The sequence below is a fragment of the Rhinolophus sinicus genome, linkage group LG06 (assembly GCF_036562045.2).
Source record: "Rhinolophus sinicus isolate RSC01 linkage group LG06, ASM3656204v1, whole genome shotgun sequence".
Classification (NCBI taxonomy): Eukaryota; Metazoa; Chordata; class Mammalia; order Chiroptera; family Rhinolophidae; genus Rhinolophus; species Rhinolophus sinicus.
The window spans coordinates 36139519-36165219 of record NC_133756.1 but is presented as its reverse complement, the minus strand read 5'-3'; the positions used below and the strand labels follow the sequence as shown (position 1 = coordinate 36165219).

Below are 25701 nucleotides of genomic sequence, written 5' to 3'. Positions count from 1 at the left end.
TCACAAATTATGAATATATTGCACTCTCTGAAATAAAGCCATGGGCTCAGTTAGTTGCTTCTATAAGAAACACTTTCAAAAGTGTGTTTTGTGGATGTGGTTAATTGATGTTGTTAGTAAAGAGGGTTGTATTGTTAAATATGTTGGGAAATATAAGTTTCTAAGATTTACTAGGTTCTTAATATGCTTCATACACTGTGAAATATGAAATAAGGCACAGAATCTCAGGTGGCTCTGAAACATATGTCACTAAGGGATTTTTTGTTTTTTAAGTTATCTAAGAGATACCACTGGAAGATGCTGTTCTATACTGAATGATTCTGTTATACTTTTTGAATTTTGTTTTTGTCTTTAAAAAGAAATGTCTCTCTCTTCCTGGTCAGTGAATCTGTCTGCTATGACATCTTGCTTTTAGCAATGTGCCTGAACGCAGAGGCTTTCCTCTTGGTTGCCTGGAAAACTAGGGAAGAGGCTCCAAGTATGAAATGAAGTCTCTTGTATGAGCAAAAAGCACGAGATTTAGTGTATGGATTTTGTAGCATTAATTATGCCTTCTAAGAAGCATTTTGTTTGTTTTCTAGTTTTTGTTTTTGTTCCTGATAGCTGAAGTTATTGAATAAATAAGCTTTAGCTCAGTGAGGTAGGTAATACTGTTAGCAGCCAACCAAACTTACTACTGGTCATTAAAAGAGGTAGAAAACTTCCATTCAGACAAGGAAGGTTTGATTCAGTGGTTGTATACAGATAATAGCACTGTGTATCTGTATGCAACAGATCCAGCCATCCACGGACATTTCATTTAGACTTCTGGAGAGTCTAAACTTCTCATATTCTGAGTCTTGAAAGCTATGTCTCTCTATCTCCTCCTTACCCCATCCCCACTCCAACCCATCTCCATGTTTGAAGTCTCCAACTCCATGAGAAACTTTAAAATCCAAGGTTCTCCTTTCTGCATGCCTGGGATCTCCCTCCATAGTACTCTCTCCTTTCTACTCCAGACTAATGGGTTCTGGCACAAGTCTCTTACCTCTGCTCCTGAAGACTGGTGCCAGTCTAGCCCACAGGTATACCTTCTCCTACTAATCCTCCTTTCTGGTAAGCCTGGAATAACTTCTGCTCCATCAAGAATAATTTACATAAAATTTCTCTATTCCCTCCATACCCAGATCTCCATAATTCCATGTTCCTTGCCACACAAGTCTCGCCTCTCCCACTCTGGTCCTGATTCACTTGATGAGGTGAGAACAGGAGGGGTCAGCATCTTGGTGTTTTTGCTTGTGAGTGATCAACTTCTCTGCATCTCAAGAAATATCTCTTAACACTGCTACAACACCTATTAGTCACATTACAAAATCAAGTACTTTATTCATTTTCTATTAAGACTGCATGCATGAATCTTGTCTCCCTAGGAGCTCCCTGAGGGCACACAACTTCTTATAAGACACTAATCAAGGATGTAGAGTGGAGTTATCAGTGCTTGTGGGACAGAGCAGTGATAAATCCCATGATTTTGGCCTTGATATGGTGCTCGGAGCTGAACAACCCACCAAGAACTAATTGAAACTTATTAGACTTACTGGTATTTGTTGGGAATGGTTTCTTGAATTGTCTATATGAATCGCAGGGCCAAGGTTTTTTAAGACTACAAAAACGGGAAATATCTGGTGTGTTTGAATTATCTACTCTTTGATTATTCTGTTTTGGTATCTTTTCTTCTTTTTTATTTTTTATTTTTACATTTTTATGAGTTTGTTTGAGCCAAACTGATGACATATGCTGGGGAGCAAGATCTTAAGTGGTCCTCTATTTTGTTATCTTTTAGGTACAGTAGTAGACCAGGAGTATATTTTGGATTACAAATACTAAAACTCTTAATATTATGGCAAAGTAGAAGAGACTACAAAATTATCTTTGTTTGGGTGTCATATTTATATGCCTTATATTTTTTAAAAAAATCTGTTTTGATGACAAGTAATATCTAGATAGCATTAATTATCTATAAATTATTTGATTCCTCTTGTCCTGCCATAGTTAAGTTCTTGTTTGGGGGTGAAGGAGCTGGAAAAGAAAGAGGATAGGGGTTGACTACTGTGCTATAATAGAATGAGATACTTACAAGTGAATTTTAGGCTATAACTGTGACTCATGTTAACTATTAAATACACTATATATTTTTAAAAAGTCTATTAATCTTTTCAACAGAGTAACTGTTATTAATAGATTTTGTATATTTAAGTATATTTTAATTGTAAAATGTATAATGAATTAGACTGAACTTTTTAACGTTAGAAAGAACATTAGAAAAAAGAAACCATGATGTTAAACCAACATAATTGCCACTTCAAAAATGGTTAAATATCAGCAAATGCACATGATTCAATCTAATAATGTTTTTTTATGATCTGTGTGCTTTTACTTGTTCTCTCTCCCTCTTATGTAATTCAACTTTACAAAGAATGAGGCTGTGAGGGGTCAGCTCTAGCACAGTGCTCTTTCCTCATGCCATGCTGTTGTAAAACAAAATGACTTCATAAGCACAGGAAGTTATTTGAATATGCTCATTCATTATAGTGTGTCCATTATAGGAAGATGACTAGGAAAATGATGCGAATATGTTTTGTTAACCCAAAATATTTTAATTAACATTAGCCCTTAATGCACACATCTTCATATAATTCAAATAACATGCTCATAATACCAGAGCAGAATAAGGAGAGAATAGTGGGTAAAAGGACTTACAGAACAAGAGAGATAATTTTTATCTGATTAATGTGGAGTTTGGGGAAGATTTTGCTGTTTCATATCTCTTTGGCTGTTTGTTGCTGCATTAGATCAAGCTCGATAACGGCCATCACTTAGGGGGCTCATTTGCTGTTTATTGTTTTTTCCTTTTACCTTTATTTTCCAGGTTGTTCATTATCATTAAGGCTTGTAAATAAATTTGCTCCTGTGATGATATATTCTAGTGATCTTGTAAATGACAGATAACTGAATGTTATAAACCCATTTTTCCAGTGTTCTTTAAAGTAAGAGCCAATAAGTATTACGTATAAAGAGACAAATATATAATTTGCCCTCTTATCATCTGATGTTGGCAATCATTTCTGTTTAGAATTGGTCATTTTTCTTTCAGAAGTATAATTGGCCATTTATGCTTTTTAACTAGTATGAAACTGTAAATACAGTAATTTATTTGATTAAGGTATGTGTATTTTTCTTTTTTTTACTTAAAATGGACTTTGATTTTATTATACTAGATCCAAATGAGTTCTACAGCAAATATAAAATGTTACATCTTTGATAGTCATTTATGAAGAGAAGCAACATCTGAGGTGCAGCTGTTCTATAGTATTTTCGCTTTCAACTGATTGGGCTTACAATTCCTTCTGACTTCTTACATTATGGCTCTCAGAGACTAGAAATACTAAACTCCCATGTTCCCACATTTAACTATTCTAGAATGTCATAGCCAGAAAAGAGTATTCTGACTCTCCAGCTAGACACTAACTTAATTCTCATTTCCCTCCTACAGGATCGCTCTTCTCCTCTCTCTCTCTCTCTCTCTCTCTCTCTCTCTCTCTCTCTCTCTCTCTCTCTCATTTATTTATAGATAGATATAACATTTAAAAATATCCATTTATATATATTTCTTTTTTAATCTGGAGAGCAAATTATTTCTTTTGCTACCTCTGTCATGGATGAAGGCAACGCCCCAAACTTGTCTCAAGTTATGGAATGTCACTCTACCTAGCTTGGCATTCTAGTAGGTCAGAGATATGAGATTAACTGGCTACATTTTTTTCAGACTCTGAGATTCAAAATAATTTTTCTGAAATTCAGTACAGAAGAAAACTTGTCATTTGCTTGGCTTAAGAGAAGCATTTACCAAGTGTGAGGGAGTTGCATTGTTAATTCATTTTTGGCCATCTTATATGGAAATTGACAAAATTATTGAACAGATAAAGTTTTGAGCTGGAGGAACCTCAGATATAAGTACGCCACAGTTCATTTACATATAATGAATGTGAGTCTCATAGACATAATATAAAATGCTTAAGATCAAAGGTCTAGTTAGGCAATCCAAAAATATAGAACTTCCATAATAAAGTAGTAAAGAACCATTTAGATTATTTTGTGTCGTTTTGGTTTCAGTGTTTTAATTCAAAAGACCAACTGCTGGTTTGCTCTTCTGCCTCATGAAATGGACTCAGACCTGTTGGATGGTATTTCTACTGTGATATTGGGACAGGTTGGAGCAGCTCTTAGTCTTTTCTGAGAATTACCACTTTTGAAAACTTGAGTTTTCATCTTGATAGTTAGCTTAAAATATTTCTGAGAATAAAAGGTTAAGGCATGCAATGTGTGTGTGTGTGTATATATATATATCAAAATTATATACATCAAAATTATATATATCAAAATTATATATATAAAATTACTGAGGTCATAAGTCAAAATACTGAATCTTAAATAAGTTGATGGTACTTAAGAGCTTTTCCTTATGATGTAGGAAATGATTAAGCACCTCTTATATGGGACATGAATTCAGTGAGAAGGAAGGACAAAGAAAGCAAAATGGATGAGGTTATACTAAGCTGTTTATTTCACTGTTTACTGGAGTGACCATTTTCTGATATGCAGAACTCTAAGTTAGAGAGTCTTTTCCCATCAGACAATACATTTTAAAGAGTCACCTTACATGCAGCTAAACTTTGTTCATACATTTGAATAGGAAGAGTAGAGAGATACTACCATGTGTTTAACAGCACTCAAACAGTAATAAGCTTATTGTTGAGAAATTAAATATGAACCAATCCTTTCTCCCTCATCTAAAGTCACATAGATATCCTATTTGGGCACCATTTCTCTTACGTATATATGGTAACTATGCATCGATTCTTGTATGTATAAATTTTTCTTACATTATTAAATAATATTCATTTAAACAAAAACATGCACACCTACCATGGGTCAGGTACAGAGGGCACTGGATTCTATCAAACTGAATTGGTTTGTGACCTCTCAACCCCAAAACAATAAAGTCAAGTAAGCAATGTAAGAAATACTTGTTTAATTAATGATTGGAATCATTTAATTCAAGTCATTCAACTTAATACCTTGGTTAGATATTTGTTTCAATGTTAACATTTGAATACATTGTTTTTTCGTCTGTCTTACCTGAAGGATCTTATCACCAGGCTGTAGTAGGTTGGATGCTGGTCCGTCAGGCTGAACCCTAGTAACAAAGATACCCTATAAGTCAGAAGTAACAGAGGTTAGGATTCCATTATCAAGAACTAGGTCTATTTAATTTTTATTCATATAGAATACAGTGAAAACAGCTTAAAAACAGTTTATACATGTAAACTTCAAAGATTGTTACAGTATTGCAAGCAAAACATCACTGCAGGTCAAGTCTAAGTCATCTTTACTTGCAGAAAAAAGCTCCTTTTGTTTTTAAAATGTACCTATGATTTATAAATTAATTTCATGGCATAGTCTTTCATTCTGAAATCATTGGAAATATGGTACTAAGCATCTTTTGTACAACTTCTGAAATTGGCTTAAGTTATTCTGTATTGAAAATGTCTTCTATTTGATAGGTTGTAAATTCAATGTGCACTTACATAACCTTACTAGAATTACATATAATTACTGGTTTATTTGAATGAGTACTACTCTGTATGTTCCTGGGAATTTTAAGATAAAAGGCATATGAACAAAGGAAACATAAGAAAACTTCAACATTGCATTTTTAAATATAAAGTGTATGTTTACATAATTACAGAACCCTAAATTGATTAGTTTATAAAAATAATCAAAAATTTTTTGATCATATATATAAAGCAACATTTATTGAATGTCTACCACATTTAGGCCTTGATTGCTAGTGTTATAGAGATATACAGAATATAGTTTCTGGTTTCAATGAGCTCACGATATAGGGAGGGAAAAGTAAAGAAAACAACCAATTACAAAGCAGTATGACAAGTGTTCTGATAGAAATACAATAGATTATCAAAAATATTGCACCTAGCTTATCCTTGGTATGTTCGGATTTTTAAGAGGAGCACATACCTGACGGCTAAATTATAAAAAAAACAACTGAAAAGTGTCCATCCAGATAAGGGGAGGAAGGGTATTCCAGATAGCAAGAACACCACATACAATAGTGAAAATGCCTGTTACATTTAGGAAACTGCAAGTAGTTCTATTATGACTGGAGTGGTGATGGAAGGGTGTGAGCGGATGGGGTGCAAGAGCATGGGAAATCAGGCCAAAAAGTAGGCTGGGGCTTGGTTAAGACAGGCCTTTAATAGACGTGCTTATCAGTTTGGGGAGCTACTGAAGTATTTTAATCATGATGGTGACAAGATCTGAAGAATGAACTGATGATTGGATAAACAAAATGCGTACATCTATCCAGTGGTATATTATTCGGCAGTAGAAAGGAATAAAGTACTGAAAACATGGATGAACTTTGGAAACATTATGCTAAGTGAAAGAAGCTGGTCACAAAAGGCCATATATTATCCAATTTATATGAAATGTCAGGAATATGCAAATACATAGGAAAGGAAAGCAGATTAGTGTTTACCAGAGGCTGGGGAGCAGGGGGCTGAAGAATGACAACTTGTACAGAGTTTCTTTCCAAGGTAATAAAAATGTTTTGAAATTAGATAGTGGTAATGGTTGCACAATTCTATGAATATAGTAAAAACCATTTAATTATACACTTTAAAAGGGTGAATTTTATGGTATGTGAATTAGATTTCAATATAGCTGTCGCTGTGTTTTTTTTTTAATTCTTAAGAACTATTAATAGAATACAATATTTTAATGTCTTTGCCTATTATTCAGAAAATCATTTCATTTGTTGATATATATACTTAAAGATTCTCACTTAAACCCATAACTTATGTGTGTGCGTGTGTGTAAATGGTTTAACAAACAAACCCTAATTATAAAACTCCTATGTCTGTTTTCATTTAGCATTTCAATTAGTTGTGAAATTTATTCATTTAAGGCTTTTGAGTGATTTTTATCTTTCCAAAGATTTTAATCTCTTTAATTTCTTTTCCTTCCCATTTAAAGATGAAACTACAGATAAGCATCAAAATTGCTAGAAAACGAACATCACTTTTAATCTATGAATTCAACTTCTAGAACTTATCTTAAGCAAATAACTGGACAAATATGCAACATACATTTACTAATATGTTTATCATGTTATTTGCAATAATAAAATTACAAACCATAACTACATGTCTAATAATGAGAGACTGATTAAATAAATTATGGTAAATCTATACAATGAATAATGTATGGTCATTAGAAATGAAGTCCTAGATGGCAGGTATAGAAATACACTATGGCTTAATGAAATAAGCAGGTTGTAAAACATTATGTGTGGTATGATACTATTTTTGCTGAAATATGTTTACATGCATATTTGTGTAGGAAGATATGTGCAAAATATACTTATCCCTAAACATTAACAGTGGCAGTAATGGGAGACTATATACGTATATACATATACCTACATAGAGATATATATACATATATATGTATATATATATATATTATATATATTTCTTTTTGCTCATCTGTGTTTTCTAAATTTTCTACAAGGATTATGTACTACTTATACCATTAAGAAAGTAATTATACATATATCTATAATCTCTCTCTCTCTCTCTATATATATAATTTTTGTTAATGTGGCACTATTAGGAGTGATGCTCAAACAGCTAGTTACTTTGGTCAATTCAGATGTACAAATGGTCAATTTAGAAGGAAAAATAAAACTGGTTGCTTGAAAAGGATAGTTAAATAAGGCACAGTAATTAATCCAACAGACCAGTGAATGGCACTGGTTGTGAAAACAAATATATTCCCTACAGTCCTATTCATAATGGGCATATAACTCTCATGCTCCATCAATCCAGGAGACTGTATGTGCAATCAACCCCCCAGTAGTTGTATGTACAGAGACCTCAATAGCCTTCTCTGTGCTACTGAAGTCTCTGTACAACAGGCAGAATGACACTATTGCCCCAAATTAGCCACTACTTCTCTCGGTGCTGGAAGTAAGGTTGTTTCAGCTATTATTTTATTCTAGCAGCCAAAGTCTGTACTACTTATTTAATTTTAATTGTCTTTCTTTAGTTCATTGTACAGGAATAGTTTAATAATGTTTGTATGAATCCAGACCACAGGAGCTGAATTATGGCCATCACATTTGTAATGCTGGGAGGAACTAGGCATGCCCCACAGCCTGACTGCTGAAACAATACAAATGTAGTGTGTGTGGCAGGTTTAATTTCATCCATCACAAAGCTCTGCAGGATTCAACCACTGTTCTGAAGACTTGCTTTGAAGCTTTCTCTTATGTGTCCTGAGTCTTCCAAAATATTTACTGTGGTTTTCTAAAGCTTTAATATTTCTTTTCAATCAATAACCTTCATCCACTAAGAAACTGCTACTACCCATTGCTACAGTTTTCCTTTTTCTCTGCATATGGTATCACACAGCATACTGCCATGTTAATTGAAACACATAGCAATAAGTGCTATGTGTGATAATTGTCTGTGGCATTCATGATTTGTGGAGGTAGACTGTTTCCCAAAACACTGCCTGCAAAGACCAGCACCCTGATTTTCCCCTCTATGTGTGTATATAAACAGCAGGCTATGAAAGAGACCAAATAACTCTGAACCCGTCTGTGTGGTCTCTGTTGTGATGAATATTGATGAGAAATATGAAAACTTTGACAGTATTTTGAAAAAGCTCATTGTGTGTCATCCTTTCAACAAATTCATTTTATTCTGAGTCTTCAAAAGAATACTTTTGACAGAATACTTTTGAATACTTATGGCAGAATTTGGTGAAGAATTCACCAAATTCGTATTCGGAAAATTAGAACAGTAATTTCCTACTGTTTGGTGAAAACCCATCTCCTACCTTCCAAACAGCAATAAGTCACCTTGTATGTACCAAAGATCCAAATCATGGCATTTGATCAATTTTATAACTCTACTAACAAGCTCTAAAATATGTTTAGTTTCTTGTAACATTTGTAGTACGCTAAATATGGGACAAACCATGCAGGACATTCAAAACTAGTGAAACATACTATATACCCAAGATTATAGTGAAAGCATCTAGCCCAAGGAAGGAAAATAGTAGCTCTCTTGTTCAATGAGGTGATGTGCGTTTGTATTTTATTGCTGCCGTAACAAATTTAGTGGCTTAAAACATCCCACATTTATTCTCTTACAGTTTGGTAGGTTAGAAATCCAACATAGGACTCACTGGGCTAAAACAAATGTATTGGCAGGACTGCATTATTTTCTGGAATATCTAGGGGAGAATATGTTTCCTCATCTTTTCCAAATTCTAGGAAGTGTCCACGTTTCTTGGCTCATGATCCTCATCCCTATTTACCATCTTCAAAACCAGCAATTGTGCATCTCTCTGAATATTCCTCTAGTCAGATGCCCACGTGACCACAGCCAGGAAAGGGTGTCTGTTCTTAATGACTCATATAATTACTTAGGGCCCACATGGATAGTGCAGAATAATCTCCCCATATCAAGGTTTTAAATTTAATATCATCTGCAAAGTCCCTTTTGCCATGTAATGTAACGTATTCTGGGAATTGGGTTATGGCTCTCTTTGGGTGCCTATTATTTTCTGCCTACCACATAGTATAAGAAGTAGATAAAAGCATAGCTCTGCAGTTAGACTGGCTGTGTTTATAATTTATATATATATGACACACGACTTTGAGCAAGTTAATTAGCTATTGTGTACTTAACTTTTTCTCATCAGTAAAATGGGTATAATAATGGCATATACTGCATAGTTATTAGATTAACTGAGTGAATGAAGACAAAATACTTAGAACAGTGGATGGTACTCAGTGTAGGGTCAATAAATGTTAAAATTATTGAAAGTCTGAAGGTCGAGCTACAATCTAAGGTCTTTTTATCCAGCAAAGCCCACATTGAGAGTTTCTGAGTCTCCAACTGTACCAGATTTATCGTCAGGAGATTCTTCTTAATTCTCAATATGGAGTATATTGCAAGGCCAACATTTATCTTTTTCTTGAATTCCCAACAGATAAGAGGATTTGCATCTCTTCTCTAGGAAAGGGGATGGGAAGAGCGCTGTAAAGTCTCTCCTATCTTATCCGTGGTTTCCTAGTGGTGGTTCTTAGTGATAATGACTCCAGTTATTGTTCACTCTCAGTAGTGGACATGGGTCCCAACTACACAGCTTTCTGATGGTTCACAGTGACTTTCAGGGGCTACCTGCTTTTGTACCTTCAAGTTAGGTACATCAGCTTTTTGTGGTAATGGCTGCTAGAATCTAGCTAATAGCTTAGGGCATCTCCGAGTGTGTTTTCCAATGTCTCATCCCTCAGGACCAGCTCTCAGGTTCCTTAGTGGCTTGACAGCACAGTGGTTTTCCCTTAGCACCACCTTTAGAGGGCATCTCACACCAGAACAAAAAGATAAGTGCTGTAGCCCTTCCCAAAGCGCGGAAGTCTTTGCTGCTCCTCAGGCACCAATACTTGGGTGTGCTTGAGACAGACACAGGCCCCATAGCATCACAGAGGGCACCCCATAGGTGTGAACCAAAATTAATCTAGAGAGGGTTGGCCGAAGGCTACAAATGTTTCCCCATTTAAAAAAAGAAACAAACAAAAAACCCATAATCTTTATGCAAGTCATAAATAGTTTTTCCAAGGTACCCATAATTGGGTTTTAAAAAGTTTTACTTTTCACAAATAATTTTGAAAAAGGGTGAGTATAGGAGGTTTTTTACAGTGTTGAGATCTGACCTTGTCTTGCTGGTTACCTAGCTAGCCTATACTCCACTGGACAAAAACCTTAACTTGTTCAGAAAGTTAATCTACAGGGCCAACACTTAACATTCTAACTTTAGAGAAGAAAGAAACTTTATATGACTTTTTAATGATGAAGGTGAATGACTGTGACAGTCTCAGCTGTTGTAAATTTAGACACCAAAATAGAACTTCTCTTAAGGGAGCTGCAACTTCGATTTATGAAATATGCTTTTCTTTAAAATTCTGAAAAATCTGGGCTCTAGCTGATGCTAAGAAATTGGTTTCTAGAAAGGCCGTATCTCAGATAAAAATTGCATACTATTACAATTACAATTCAGAACACAGTGGTGAAATGTTATAGAATATAGTATTTCATACTTTCATATAATTATGAAATTTCAAAGAGTATTTCTGAAGGAAACACGGACTCATGAAAGTAACAAACAGTCATGGAATCAATAGTTTTTAAGGGGAGACTTTTTTCTCCAAAAATGTGACAAGTAACACATATATTTTTTCATAAACTGATCAAGGTTAATATAAAACTATGTTGTGGCTCATAGAAGCAGCATTACATATGCACAATAGACTGTATTTACTTAGTTCCTGTGATTATTAGAATATTTGACACATCAAGGATAAAGGCATTATTGATAGTTTTCCTTTCTATGAATCAAAAGAGTGATGACAAAATAATTTAAGGTTAATTGCCAAGTGTCAAATCTTAGGCTTTGGACAATGTGTCACCATAACAACTGAGGAATTTATAAGTAACAAGACAAGAGCTTTATCCCAGGGCCATTAGAAACTGCAAGAAAGTGGGGAAAGAGGGACAGACAGGAGGGAGGGAGAAAGAAAAAGGGGCATTAGCAGCTGAATATGATGCTTTGATGTACGATTGAACTTTAGCTGACAAAACAATGAAATGTAAAATTCATAAAAGATGAATGAACACAAAGAAGAATCCCTTTTGAAATCTAGAAAATTTGAGCCTCAAAAGATAAGCGATACAAATAAAAATTCTACCAAAGTCTTTTAAAAATTTCTCAAAAATCTTATGAACAGATGTTTAAAGAAATTCCTATAAACTCTCCCAAATTGTTAAATAAAGTAAATATTAAAATAGAAATCACTTGATTGCGTTTTACAAATACTGATTAATAATGCATTGGAGCAAGAAGGAGACTAATAAAACCCATACAAATCACCCATACAAAACCCGTACATATCACCCACACAACTATCTTAGTGGCAATATAATGGAGATGATCCTAACAGAAGAAATGCTTCATTGTTGATCTTTAGACGTGCATCATACTTTCCGGTCTTGTAAAAGTTTGTTTAGTAGGCAAAAAAAAAGTATCTTTGTTAAGATACCGCTCTTCTGACTTGCTAAAAGCATTAAAAAAGTAAGCAGTTTATTCTCTTTTATCTGCGATTCCTGTTAGAAATGACGACTTGAGTACTAGAATATTTTTTATAGTTTGATTCTGATCACAATAGGCTGTTCTCTTTAGGGAAATTTGAATGTAAAAGTTAAAATTGTTTGGCTTTGTTTACTTTACAATTATAACTTTTATTAGTAGTTCCAGCATTCCAATTATGATCTAACAATCAAACTTCTCTGGAATGTCTACTGTGACTCTAAGTGACTTTGCTGCCTGTTTATTTCTTGGTGAAATTCTTGAGTTTAAAAAGCAGTTTTTTTATTTGATTTTTGTATTTTCTTTTAAATGTAAATGGTCATATTCCCTCATACATTATTGTCTTTCCAGATTTCTTGTCTCTTTGGAAAAAATACAAGAAATAAACTAATAAAAAAAATGAAAAAAAAACACAAGAAATATTCTTTAAAGCCTGTGTTCAGAATGAGACCTCAATTGGTGGTGAATATTTGGATTGTTGAGTTTTATACAGTTTTCTGATTCTGTCAGAGCCTCTAATGGCTTTCCTTCTCAGCTTCATGCATAGCATAAAATAGATGAACCTATTAAAACAGGAGTGGGTAACTGTAGGTGGCTGTGGATTCTCCTTCCTAGCTATTCCTAAAATAGTGTCGGTTAATCAGCTTTCTGATTATCATCCCTGCAGGCTTCCTCAAAGCCCTTCCAATTGTATACTTTTTTGACATCATTTTAAAATAATGACTTGAAAGTGAAGAATTCAGTCAAACTTTTTTTTGTCACTTATACTAAAATAAGGTTTTGAAGTAAAAAATTGTTTTGTTGTAAGCTATATTCAAACTATGATTATTTTAGATTTACCATGGTTTTATTTAATAGCTAACCTATCATTGTAGAGTCAGCCAATGCTAGTATTTCTTAGAGGTGGCAGTGAAATCAGGAAGTGAAAAAGGCCAGTAGCAAATACCCAGAAGACACTATGGTTATGAATACTGATACTCTGACTTATAAAGTGGCTCTTAGGTCAAGGTTGTACATGGCAGTGTGGGGGTGGAGTGAAAAGGATAATATTTTTTTACTTTTTAGTCGCTATATTATTTGAATTTTTATAGTGACAATGTTTTCATTTATTACCTGTGCAATTTTTTATGTGACTTTTTCTTTTAATTAAATTTATTGGGGTGACAATGGTTAGTAAAGTTACATAGGCTTCAAGTGTAAAATTCTGTAATACATCGTCTATATATCACATTGTGTGTTCACCACCCAGAGTCAGTTTTCCTTCCATCACCATATATTTGACCCCCTTTTTCCTTATCTACAATCCCCTTTCCCCCTTCCCCTCTGGCAACCACTAAACTATTGTCTGTGCAATTTTTTAAAGGCGTAAGTTAAAAGGACTTTGCAGTTGTGTACATCTGAGACTAATATATGATGGTTTTAAAGAATGATGATTATGTCACCCAGAGTAAAAGCCCTGAGACTGCCATGTAGCTAGTGAAGGAAAAGGATGCAGTTCACACTCAGTTATTATTAAAAAAAAATAATAATAAATAAATAAATAAATATATATATATATATATACACACACACATATATATACATATATATATTGAAAAATGTTTTACTGATTGTTGTAAAATACGACAAAGTGATAGCAATCTCAATTCTAGTGATTCTCTAAATATATTGCTAAATTAAAATATCCCAATGTATTTATTCAAAATGGTACTTTTTTTAAATAAAGAACAAAGATTTATTTCTTTTTTTTTAAACTTATTGGGCTGACAATTGTTAGTAAAATTACATAGTTTTCAGGTGTACAATTCTGTATTACAAAATGGTACTTTTTAATCACCTTATTTTTCACATGTGTGCCTCAGTGATATCCTAAAGAACAAAGCCTGTGTTGAGTTACATTTTATATTCTTTCATAAGATGAAATTCGTGCCTTGTTTATGTTACAATGTCTAGACACTGACAGTATCCAATTGACTAAAGCACATGTCATGCCTTTTTAAAAAAGCTTCGTATAAGTGGTCATACCTGTAGAAATCCTATTAATAGGAGATTGTGGAGACTACATTTCTATCAATGTTTTTGATTAGATTCAGGATATTTTCTCAACATAAAAGACAAGGAACGGAATAGGCAAAGATACATTTTTCAGTTTTTAAAAATCTCACTTTTACTGTCCTCAAACAACCAAGTGGCATTCTCAACTTCTCAGAATGGAAGTACCTTATGAACCAGCAATTCCACTCCTATTCAAAGGAATCCAAAACACTAATTCAAAAAATATATGCACCCCTATGTTTATTGCAGTGTTATTCACAATAGCCAAGACATGGAAACGACTGAAACACCCATTGATAGACAATTGGATAAAGAAACTGTAGTACATTTATATAATGGAGCACTACTCGGCCATAAAAAAGAATGAACTCTTACTGTTTACAACAACATGGATGGACCTAGAGAACATTATGTTAAGGTAAATAAGTCAGACTGAGGAAGACAAATACCATATGATATCACTTATATGTGGAATCTAAAGAACAGAATAAATGAACAAACTAAATAGAAATAGACTCAGAGATACAGAGAAAAAACTGATGGTTGCCAGATGGGAGGTGGATGGGAATGTTGGAGAAGGTGAAGGGATTAGAAAGTGCCAATTAGTAGACATAATACAGCCATGGGGATATGGAATACAGTATGGGGAATATAATCAATAATGTTGTAAAGATTATGTAGGGTGCCAGATGGGCACTAGACTTATCAGGGCTAGCATTTCATAGATTGTGTAGATGCCTGATCAATACGCTATACATCTGAAGCTGAAGTAGAATAATATTGAATGCCAAATATGTATATATATATAAAGGTGCCAAAAAATGTATATACATTTTAAGAAAGGAAAACTGTATTAAAATTGTAATAATATATACCTATAACAAAATATGAATACAAGTCACATTTGACTTCCACAATTACAAGAGGTGTTCAAAGTGGTTACCATCAGCATCCAGACACTTCTGGTTATGGTGAACTACTGCTTGAGTAATGGTGACCAAAGTGTCTGCTTGTATAAATTTTTTTGGCACTCCCTGTGTATTGCCACAGGATGTGGAATACAGCATAGTGAGGAGAGTCAATGGAATTGTAACAGCGATATATGATGTTAGAGGGGTAGTAGATTGGGGGGGTTATCACTTTGGGAGGGGTATAAATGTCTATTACATTGTTTTGTACACCTGAAACTAATAAAAAAAAATAAATGCTTCAAAAAATTGCAATGTGACTAAGATGCAGCTGAAATAATCAATTGTGCTGTAAAATAATTTTTACTTGGCATTTATTTAAAGAAAATCAGTTCTACATATAAAAAGATCTGTTTTAATCCCTTCCCAAATTTAGTCCAAAATGCAGTGGGTAAACAATACTATATCTAGCCATTGCTGCTTATTGTCACTTTCACATAATGCAGACTCCAAATTACTATGCACTGCATAATCACTTGAAGTAGAATTAAGGATAGGACAGATACATAAATTATATTATAAAATGAATTTAGAAATATGTAAAATAAATCGTATTTGTCTAGTAGTTGTGCAAAATGAAGAAAATATGTTTTACATAGTTTAATATTTATGTGGTATATACAAATCTTATGCTATATGGAGTTCTAGATAAATGTGTTTGCTATTCTTGATTTTCGCATCCCTGGAGAATACATGACAAGAAATAGACAGATGGTATGTACTTTTTCATAAGTCAAGAACATATCTTTTGCAACATTTTTGATTATGATTCACCCAATGTCAAGAGGCTGAGCAAATCTGGAAAATTATTCCTGTGCATTTTCGAATGTGCCACTCACTGACACACTCATGCGAATGGGCATTGTTATACCAGGCAAAGGTATCAAATAAATGCTTTGATTCTGAACATCTAACCCTCCTTTTCTTCTTAATATTAATCACAAAAATACTTTTCTTTGATGCAGTATGCATCTCCACACACAAAAACTTCCCATTTTTTTTCTTGGGGTGGAAAGTGGGGTGTGAAGAAGAGGGGCTTAAGTCTTTGCAGGCCTTTTTGACATTTGGAGTTATGCAGAATAAGATATAGTAATGTACTCCGAAGTCCCAGAACATTTATTTAGAATTTATTTCTTTTACATTTGCTATGCCTCCAACATTTTTCCTTGCGTTGAATTTTACCTGTACCATAAGCAAATTACAACATTTAGAAAATAACATGAATTTGGTTCTTCTGTCATTTCTGTCTACATGCAGATTACAAATCAGTGAAAATGTGGGTTGGCTCTCTGGTATCTGTTGAGCATGATTGTTTATAATAAAACTGTGAAGAATAAGTGATTCTTTGACCTTGATGCCCAAGTATGTATATTTCCTGCTGTCAAGTGTTTTCAGGATATATATAATATAGCTTTTATTTTAATCTTATGACTAGATAATTGTTCATGGGACTAGTCAGAGCTATACTTTTTGAACATATAGAGCAAGGGGCTGTGATTTTTCTTTAATATCTTTCAACTCTAGAAGTTTAGTTCTACCTCCTCAAATGAGACAAGGAGGGATATCGGTCCTTGAATGAAGAACTATGTGAATGCATCGTTAAAAAGTCATTCATTTGCAGAGTCTTGGGCTACTTTATGAAGTTATCACATAACACGGTATTATTTATCCATTAATTCAGTCTCTTCTTTTTAACAACATCCAGTGGAAATTCTATTGGTAAATTACTTGCATCTTGCTGTTATGAACTGTTATTTTATGAACCTTTAAATACAGGCAAAGATTATTGTGATTTGTTCCATTGGCAGAATCACCACTGTAATGATAACAGTCCAAAAGTTTTATAATTGCTTTGCAATCCATTGTGTACAGTATGCTTCTCATTATCTAGGTTCAAGAGAGAATACATGCTGACTTCCAAGTACTTGTTGAAACAAATATCTAGACTATGACTAATTAGAGGGTTCTGTAATACTTTCCATATTAGAATATCATATTAGTCTCAACTCTACAGGGTATAAATTTGCCATGTGGCCCTGGGCATTTGCAGATAGAGGCATGCAGCACAGTGCTTATTAAGAGAAAGGGATTTGGAGTCAGATCAATTTGGGTTCAAATCTTGTCTGCCACAGATCAGCTGATCAGACCTTGGGCAAGTTAAGCAACCCTTCTGGGTCTCAGGAAAATGAGGAAAATAATACTCAACTAACCCAAGTTAGTTATGAAGATCAGATAACTTCATGTATATGAAAAGCCTAATGCAGTAACGAGCACATTGTATACTTAATAAAAGGCTATTATTTTTATTACTTTTATTATTATCATCAGATTTGTTAGATTAAAATCTTTCTTTTCTCTGTAGCACCCTGCCATCTTGACAGCAGTGTTTCTCTATAATAATACACCAGATCATGACTTCCATCCACTTCACTGGGAGGGCAGAGGCAAGCGTTACATAGAACCATTTTTAACCAGTTTTCTACAGTTCTCTTTCCAAGTATGTAAATGCAGTTTTCACCTGACAGCGCACCGAAAATAATGAACTTCATGGTGAGTGAATTGGGTTGCTCAACTAGTAAATATTATTCCAACAGTGATATGAACCTCAGGACTAATTGTGCTCCATCCATTTAACCTGAGGAGACAATAATTGATTAGGACTACCTTGGGGTCCTAAATTTGTAAGATCAGATGCTGTTCTAAGCTCTCACAGTCTGGCACAAAACAGTGCCCATATATGGCTTAATCCCGAATTCTCCCCACAGTCTCAGTTAATTGTTGGGCTGCCCCAAGGGGTTATGTGCAATAATCTCACACTACCACAGACTTTATATTGGAATTTATATTGCCTGACTAAACAACACAGCTCACTTTTGCCCCAGTTGCACACTCCCAGGCTTTTGGGATGATGACTTCATGCTTTCCTTATGTGGTTGTGTACCAGGTAATCGGTTGGGATTCTATCTCACATTGATCTTTGGCATTCGGCTGGAATAGTGGTCCCCATCGGTCAAATGAAAGAGAGTGAAACAAATCTATTGGCTACTTTAGTACGGAACGTCAATGCCTCTAAGACATTCAGGTATCTTGTATACTTAGAATTTTGAGTGGCATTACAAAACATTCAAACATTCATGAATAGCAAGAAAAATAATATAGTGTGCTTCTAAGAATATTTCTAATCCATTGCTGTGTTTATTGGGAGGCAGTATGTGTCATACTAAAGTTTAAACTTTTGCATGACTAGAACTTCTTACAAAGCACCCACCTTCAAATCAGGTAGTATCTGTTGAATTTAAATGTATGTTTAATTTGCTTCTCTTCACCCTCAGCTGTAAATTAGCCAACTCAGGGAAAAAAAACACATTGTTTTGTGGAGAGAGGGGTATTTTTAAAGTTCATTTTCATTTTCTTGCTGTTTGGTATTTTGGGGTTGATTTAGGTACTGGATTCTACTCTAAATTTTATGCAACTACTACAATAATGGATCAGCGGGGCTAAAGAAATATAATTGAATTCTCAAGAGGATAATCTCTTTTCTTGTGAGTGGATTAAATTCCTGTATAAATTGAAAGAGCCAATGTCTTTTTAGATCTTCTGTACACTTTAAACTAAGTATCCACCATATGTTTGGCATGACACCAAAAGTGGTCAATAAATTAAGAGCAGTCTTGAGAATCTTCTGTACATTTGGAACTTTTAATTACTCCCATCAATTTTGCAATAATAGAGATTTGCATTTCAGATTGTGAAGTGTTGTAGAGAGTAATCAGGCAAAGAAAAGTGCTTTTGAAGGGAAATCTTTCAATGAATACATTATACAATTCAAGCTCTGTATCTGTTGCATTTAACCAAAAGAGCAAATTATAAGATTATAGAAATAGTTCAGTCTCACTAGAGTCATCAAAATGTTACAAATGAGAATTTATATTTAGTTACAATTATATATAGTGGAAGAATTACAGGCAATGATCTGAAAGCCTCACATCTACTGTCCCCTTCAGTTGAAAATAACAGAAGAGCAATAGCATTCAGACATCTTGACTATTTAGCAACCTGTTCATCCTTAATTTAAAGATATTTATTACCCTGTGATTTCCAAAATATAGTGAAAAGGTGTATATACTAGTGGGAAAAGGGCGAAAAACATGTCTTTTGAATTTCAACTATCTTAAGAATGATAAGGTTATTACTTTTCATTGAAAGAACTTATGGAGGAGATATAAAACCAGAGACAAAAAGGGGGACCAAGATAAATAAGACAATGATTTCAGACTTTTAAAAATATTATCGTATGTTTCTGATAATTTTGAACTTTCAAACTTTTTGTCTTAATATATATTAATAACTTGTCAAAATTCAGTAAACACCTGGTCCCATTACACCATGAATCTTTTAATTCTACTAAATCAATGGTTATCCTCAACATCATTTCAAAATAGAAATGCATATGCATAAACATTTCTAACTGGCATTCCCCTAGTTACACAGGGCTGCCTCATCCACACTCCTTATATATGAATAGCTGCTCCAACCAGTTGACCAAAGGAGCCATTGAGGATCTCTTTCTAGTCCCTTACATTCTAATGTGTACAGTGTGTACAATTTCTCCTTTTGGTCCAACCTCTTCCTCCCTTCTGCTTCTCTAGAAAGGAGAGGAAGAAGGGCATAAAGAATGCTAGGAAACAATAAGATTGGGAAGAAGTGGAGGAAAATAAGCGGTGAAGGGTACTGTTTCAGGCTACAGAAATCTCCAGAGTAGGGACATTGAAGTTTTTTTCAGAAGCAGGTTTTATGATCAGAAATTGATGTGAGTTATGTTTTTAATGGTGAGTTGAAAAGATCTGCACCAGGTTGTGACTTAAAGGTAGATTGAGAGCCTGTGGACGTTTTGTTCATATCTAATTTCTGTCTGTCTTCATCACCCCCAAGTTTCATGCCACTGACTACAATTAAATGTGATGAGGTCAAAAGCAAATAGTTTCAATTATCATCAAATTATAATTACTAATTGAGTCAAAGCTGAGAATATTAAACATTGATGGTAGCAGGGCATGTGATATAGCTCAGGGCAAATTTTTTAAAATAAAAAAGTCAGGTTTTCTACGATGGGATCAGACAGGCCAGATGTGAGCATGGGCAGCATGTTGGGTGTTCAGGAAATGGCTGAGGTTAGAGCTGGGGGTGGTGGGGAACCTTTGCCCATGGTGTGACAAACAGGGGTAAGCATGGGAAGAGGACCTGATTCCCCTGTCATGGCTAACTCTGATTTTCTCATAGAATACAAGTTTTCAGTGGTCTTTCAGTTCTACAGTTCTATTGGTGAAATACTTTACAAACACGATGAATTAAAGAGATGTCAGTCAGCTGGCCCTGGCATTGGATCCTTATTTAATCATTCAGTTAGTACGAGAAAACATCTTCCCAACTAAATGATCTGCAAGTAAACTTTTGTAACAACTTATAAGAACTTGCCTGAATGTCTTTCATTACAAATATGTACAATTGTGAACAAAATGCAAAAAATGAACAATTTTCCTTCCAAGGATTATGCGTAAATTTATTTATTCTTAGGATTTAGCAAGCACTGCAGTGAATTCTTTTTCCCAGTGCTGAAAATTTTCTAATTGGCTTTATAGTTAGCTAGCTTATTAAAGCACAGTAAAAACACTTAAAATTTTTTCTAACCACTTTTGTTTTCTTGTGGTAGAAGACAATGTTTTTCTAATTAAAATTGTCAATAAGAAATTTACTTCTTACCTTGTCAGAAGGTTTAAATGGATTTCCTTGTCCACTAATTCCACCACTGATACTAAATCCAAGGCCAGGATTCTTTTCTATTCTCACACAAAACTATGTAAGGAAGATATAAAAAGTTAATCAAATACATATCAAAGCCAAATATCTTCAAATAACTGCACCCATGTAGAAAAGATTCACATTTCACTTAAGTTCTCAGGGTTACCCTATGTTAACTTGGTACACAAAAGACAGTATAAACTCTGACAGAATATTTAATGTTTCTTTTCTTATTTATTTAATTTATTTTTTTAAATTAAAGTTTATTGGGGTGACAATTGTTAGTGAAGTTACATAGTTTCAGGTGTACAATTCTGTATTACATCATCTGTATATCACATTGTGTGTTCACCACCCAGAGTCAGTTCTCCTTCCATCACCATATATTTGATCCCTTTTACTCTCATCTACCATTTCCCTCCCTCCTTACCCTCTGGTAACAACTAAACTATTGTCTGTGTCTATGAGTTTTTGTTTCTTCGTTAGTGTTTCTATAGGCATCAGTTTATGATTGAAACTAGCTTGAAATTACCTGGGCAAGCAGACATTAGTAAGGATTTATTCATTAAATCCTGTGGAGGACTGAATCTTGATTAGCAGTTTTTAAAAATTAAAAGCCTTATAAAAGGTTGTGAATTGTTACAATTATCCAGTTTAAATGCACAAGTATTCCAATTAATTTGAAAGGATTGTAGGAATAAGTGAAAGAAAATTTGCAAATGTAGAGGGATGGAAAATATGGCTATTTCAATAAACTGCTGCTGCTTCCTAGGAGAGTAGTATGATTCATCTTCTTGGTAGATGATTCTATTGTTTAGAAATAGCAGGACTTTGAGTTTGAGAAAGGGGAGAACTTTTGGCCATCACCTGAATGAGGGTAAAAGAAAGGAAGAATGAAATACTCAGTAAAAAGAGAGACTCAGCAGTAGCTCCTGGAGAAGGAGTTAGAAGTCTTGGAAGAAAGAGAACACTGTGAAAAAGAAAGAGGTCGGGCATATGAAGAAATTATTTGTGACAGGGAATAGCCAAAAAATATTTAAGACTGGAGGGCTAATGTTCTAGCATTCTGTGCTATGTTATCTCCCCAAACTCCAAATCATCAATGAAAGTCTGTTAAATACAAGAGCCTTGTGCTTTGTAGTACTACGGGAAAATGATGGCCTTAGGGGGAGGTCCACCATGGCGTAAGGCCTTAGTAAAGATGATAGTATTATAGGAGTTGATACAAAGAATGTAGACCAAGAAGTCCATAAACGAGAAATCAGTGCAGGGAAAGACCTAGAGAAACTATAACAGACCTGGGAATTCTTGATGATCCTGAGCTAGGGATAAGTGTGTGGGCTGTGGTGAAAATCCTAGTTTTCCATGTAAAGTAGTGGGGCAGTTGACCCCAGATGATTGAAAGACTTAAGACCTTAGAGATAGCATGCACTTTGGTTACATAAAGAAAGAAAACACTTTCATAATTTTTAAGTACAGAACAAGTACTGGAACTAGGTGAACCAAGTATTACCAGATTAGCAGGCAAAAGATTCATAGAGAATTAAGGAAAAAATAATCTAAAGAAATATATTAGCATATATTTTGCATTTATATAAATATATACTGGAAAAGTTCTTAAAGATGATTGGAAATGCTTGCTTTCTCAAGTAGCTCTCTGTTTCCCCAGCAATCTTTTTTAGCCTATTAATTTGCTTATGGGCAAACGCAAATGCCCAAAATGCTCTCTATATTTTTATTTTCAAGGTACCTTCAATCCCTACCTCTTAGATAGTTCAAGGTAAACTTGAATCCTATTCCTGACTTAATCAGCATATATTGTGAGTTGCTAGGAACTGGAACAATTAGGCTTGGCCATTTAATGGAACTGTTTTTAATTCACTGTCATATTTCATAATAGTAAATATAATGTTTAACTATTACATAGTTCACTTGCAACACAAAGGCAAAAACTATTTATTAATGTGTTTTTTTATGGTAGAGTCATTAATGAATAGTTTCTAAATTACGAGTAACTTTAGTTACAGTAAGTACTCTTCCATATATTTATTTTAAAGACATGTTTAATTACAACTTTTCCTTTAATTGAGCTACATTGGTTAAAACTAGTTATCATAGGATGTTAGAAAGTACAGTTTACAATAGTTTTGTATTCATATGGCTCACTGTCTGTGGATATGGACATATAATAGCTTGATGTAGCTTGAAGGAGTATTTTAGCTTTAGTCAATATACCAGTTTACTTTGTGGTCCTTTTTTGTTATTAGTGGTCAATTAAAAAATGGGAAGAAAGGAACTACTATGATTTAAATATTTTACCTTTGTGTTTCCCCATATAACTGTGCATTTCTAATTAAATTATCTAAAATTTGGGTTATATCTTTCTAATGTGAAAATTTCATATTGCACCACGCAATGTGCAGAAGGTATATGCACTCTGGCTTTCCTGGGCTACTCACTATAAAACCTGAAAGGAAATACACGCAACAGATTTTATTTACAAAGTAAATTGTTGGGGATACGTTCTAGTTCTTCTCTTTCAAGGTAGTGATGATATCTGTTTCATATAATTGTCAATCTGGAAGGCACTAAAAATCTAAGGGAAACACACTTCATATGTGCCAAGTATACGAAGAAATGCCTCAGTATATTTTTTAATGGCAAAAATAATAAAGATGACACTGTGGTTTTATAAATGTGACGAACAACTATTAATTCTTATCTGAAGCTAGACTAACCTTGGGCATGTAACATGATATGGCTAATCAGTTGTGTTGTGACTGCTGCTGTGTCCCATAAAGCATGTCAGAGAGAGTCTCACATATAAGGAGTTCCACCTGCAGTGTAAGGCCCAAAGGGGCCATGAAATGTAAGAGGAGAAAATACCTCACAGCCAAGAAGCAGTCTGAAAGTAAAGACAATTAGCCAAGAGGAAATACGGTGTTCCAACAAAAGGTCAGATCTAAGCAGCTAATAAAAAGCTTATTTCACGAGAATCAGCATTTCAATTTTCTATTAAGATAATTAATAATGAATGAAATTTCTGGCTGAAGCTATAAGCAACAGCCTGGCAGTCAGTGGTGCTTTTGCTTCTTTCAGAGTGTGTTTTCATCATCTGGCTTCACTTGATACTTCTGGTCTGTGCTAGTCTTGCTCTAATTAAATACATAAATGCTGGGTCTATCTTAGAGAAGCCCGTGAAAAAACGGACTGTTATGTGGCAGTGAGGCCCTGTGAGGCATCATCTATTATCTCTAGAACTCTCAGTGCTCTAAAACCTAGTAGCAACAACACAGGAAACAGCTGCACTTCCCCCCCCAACGCCGTAGTCCCCCCCCTCTGCCCACCCCTTGATCTGATGGATGCAAATCACTTTGTATAACTCACAGAGGTTGATTCTAATGTAATTCTTGTAAGTTCTCTTTCAGGAACAAACTTTAGTTTGAAAGTATACCCCCAAGAACTGGCAGGAGACAGCTATGGAACTCTTGTCATCCTAATATGTTCGGCCAATTAGTGGGTATAAACTCTTGTCTGGAGCAGACATAACGCATGAGTATATGTTTTTCATTGTTTTACTCCTCCAGCATGGGCTTATTCTTGACCCCTGTGTTTGGCTGTAGTGCTGCGGGCTGCAGTGTGTAATGGGGTAGACTCAGGAGACTGGGTTCTAACTCCAGCTCAGCTTCTAGATTGTTATGTGACCACAGGCAAGACAGTTAACACCTCTGAAACTTACTTTTCTAATTTGCTAGTCAACAAAACAGACTGCTCTACTGGTATTACAGCATGATTGATTAGATGAAGTCAGTTAATACATGAAAGGGTTTTGAGCCGTTGGAAGCATCATCATCATGATTTTCCTTCCTATATTTCTGCTTTATATCTATATGTTCCACAGATGTAAATATACTTTGCTTTGGATTATACATTTGCAAAAGAGAAAAACTAAGTTAATGTTAGTTCCTTTTTAAAAATAGTCAATAAGTTATGGACAATTTATGTCTATTTTTAAACAGTGATAATAGCAATATATTATTCAGCTGATACATTGTTTAGTTACAGAATCTTAAATATTGCTTCTCACCTTGTCTACACAACAGAATCACCTGGGATGTTTCAAAAATTCCCAGTACTGAGATCACATCCAGACTAATGAAATCAACTTCTTTGGGGTATGGCCAAGCATCAGTGTTTTTTAAATCTCCTGAACATATTCTAATGTACAGCTGTGGTTGGAACAACTGATAGAAATAATTACATTGTGAAGGGGAGAGTCAGGTGAATAGAATGTTTAAGTTTCTTCACTTGGGCTGAGAATCAAAGGGAAGCACTAATAGCATGGATATGATAGCTAAGAGTTTTTTCATGTGGAATGGAGTCAAACCTTCACTTTCTGGCTTTCAATTTACTACTTAATACAATTCTTATTCTTATTCTGTATTACGTTTGTCAATAATCAAAATGGATTATGCATTAAAATCCCTTTTCTAAGTAAAATCCCCTGATACTGAACTTCAGGGGATATGCATGTGTTTTTATGTTGTAGATAATTTGTTAAAAAGAACATTCAATACTAGAAATCAGATTTCTAGTCTAT

General features: G+C 34.3%; 1 protein-coding gene across 8 annotated transcripts in view; it reads right to left on the bottom strand.

Annotated features, from left to right (window-relative positions):
- Positions 1-25701, bottom strand: part of LRRC7 (leucine rich repeat containing 7) — a 474513-nt gene that overhangs the window by 27554 nt on the left and 421258 nt on the right. For 7 of the 8 annotated variants that reach the window (XM_074334934.1, XM_074334935.1, XM_074334932.1 and 4 more), the window contains 2 exons: positions 21063-21155; positions 5179-5253 (listed from right to left, as the gene is read on the bottom strand). In XM_074334934.1, the coding sequence (XP_074191035.1) occupies positions 5179-5253; positions 21063-21155 (168 nt within the window). The remainder of the gene's footprint in view (positions 1-5178; positions 5254-21062; positions 21156-25701) is intronic. The other variant, XM_074334937.1, reaches the window with a different exon arrangement.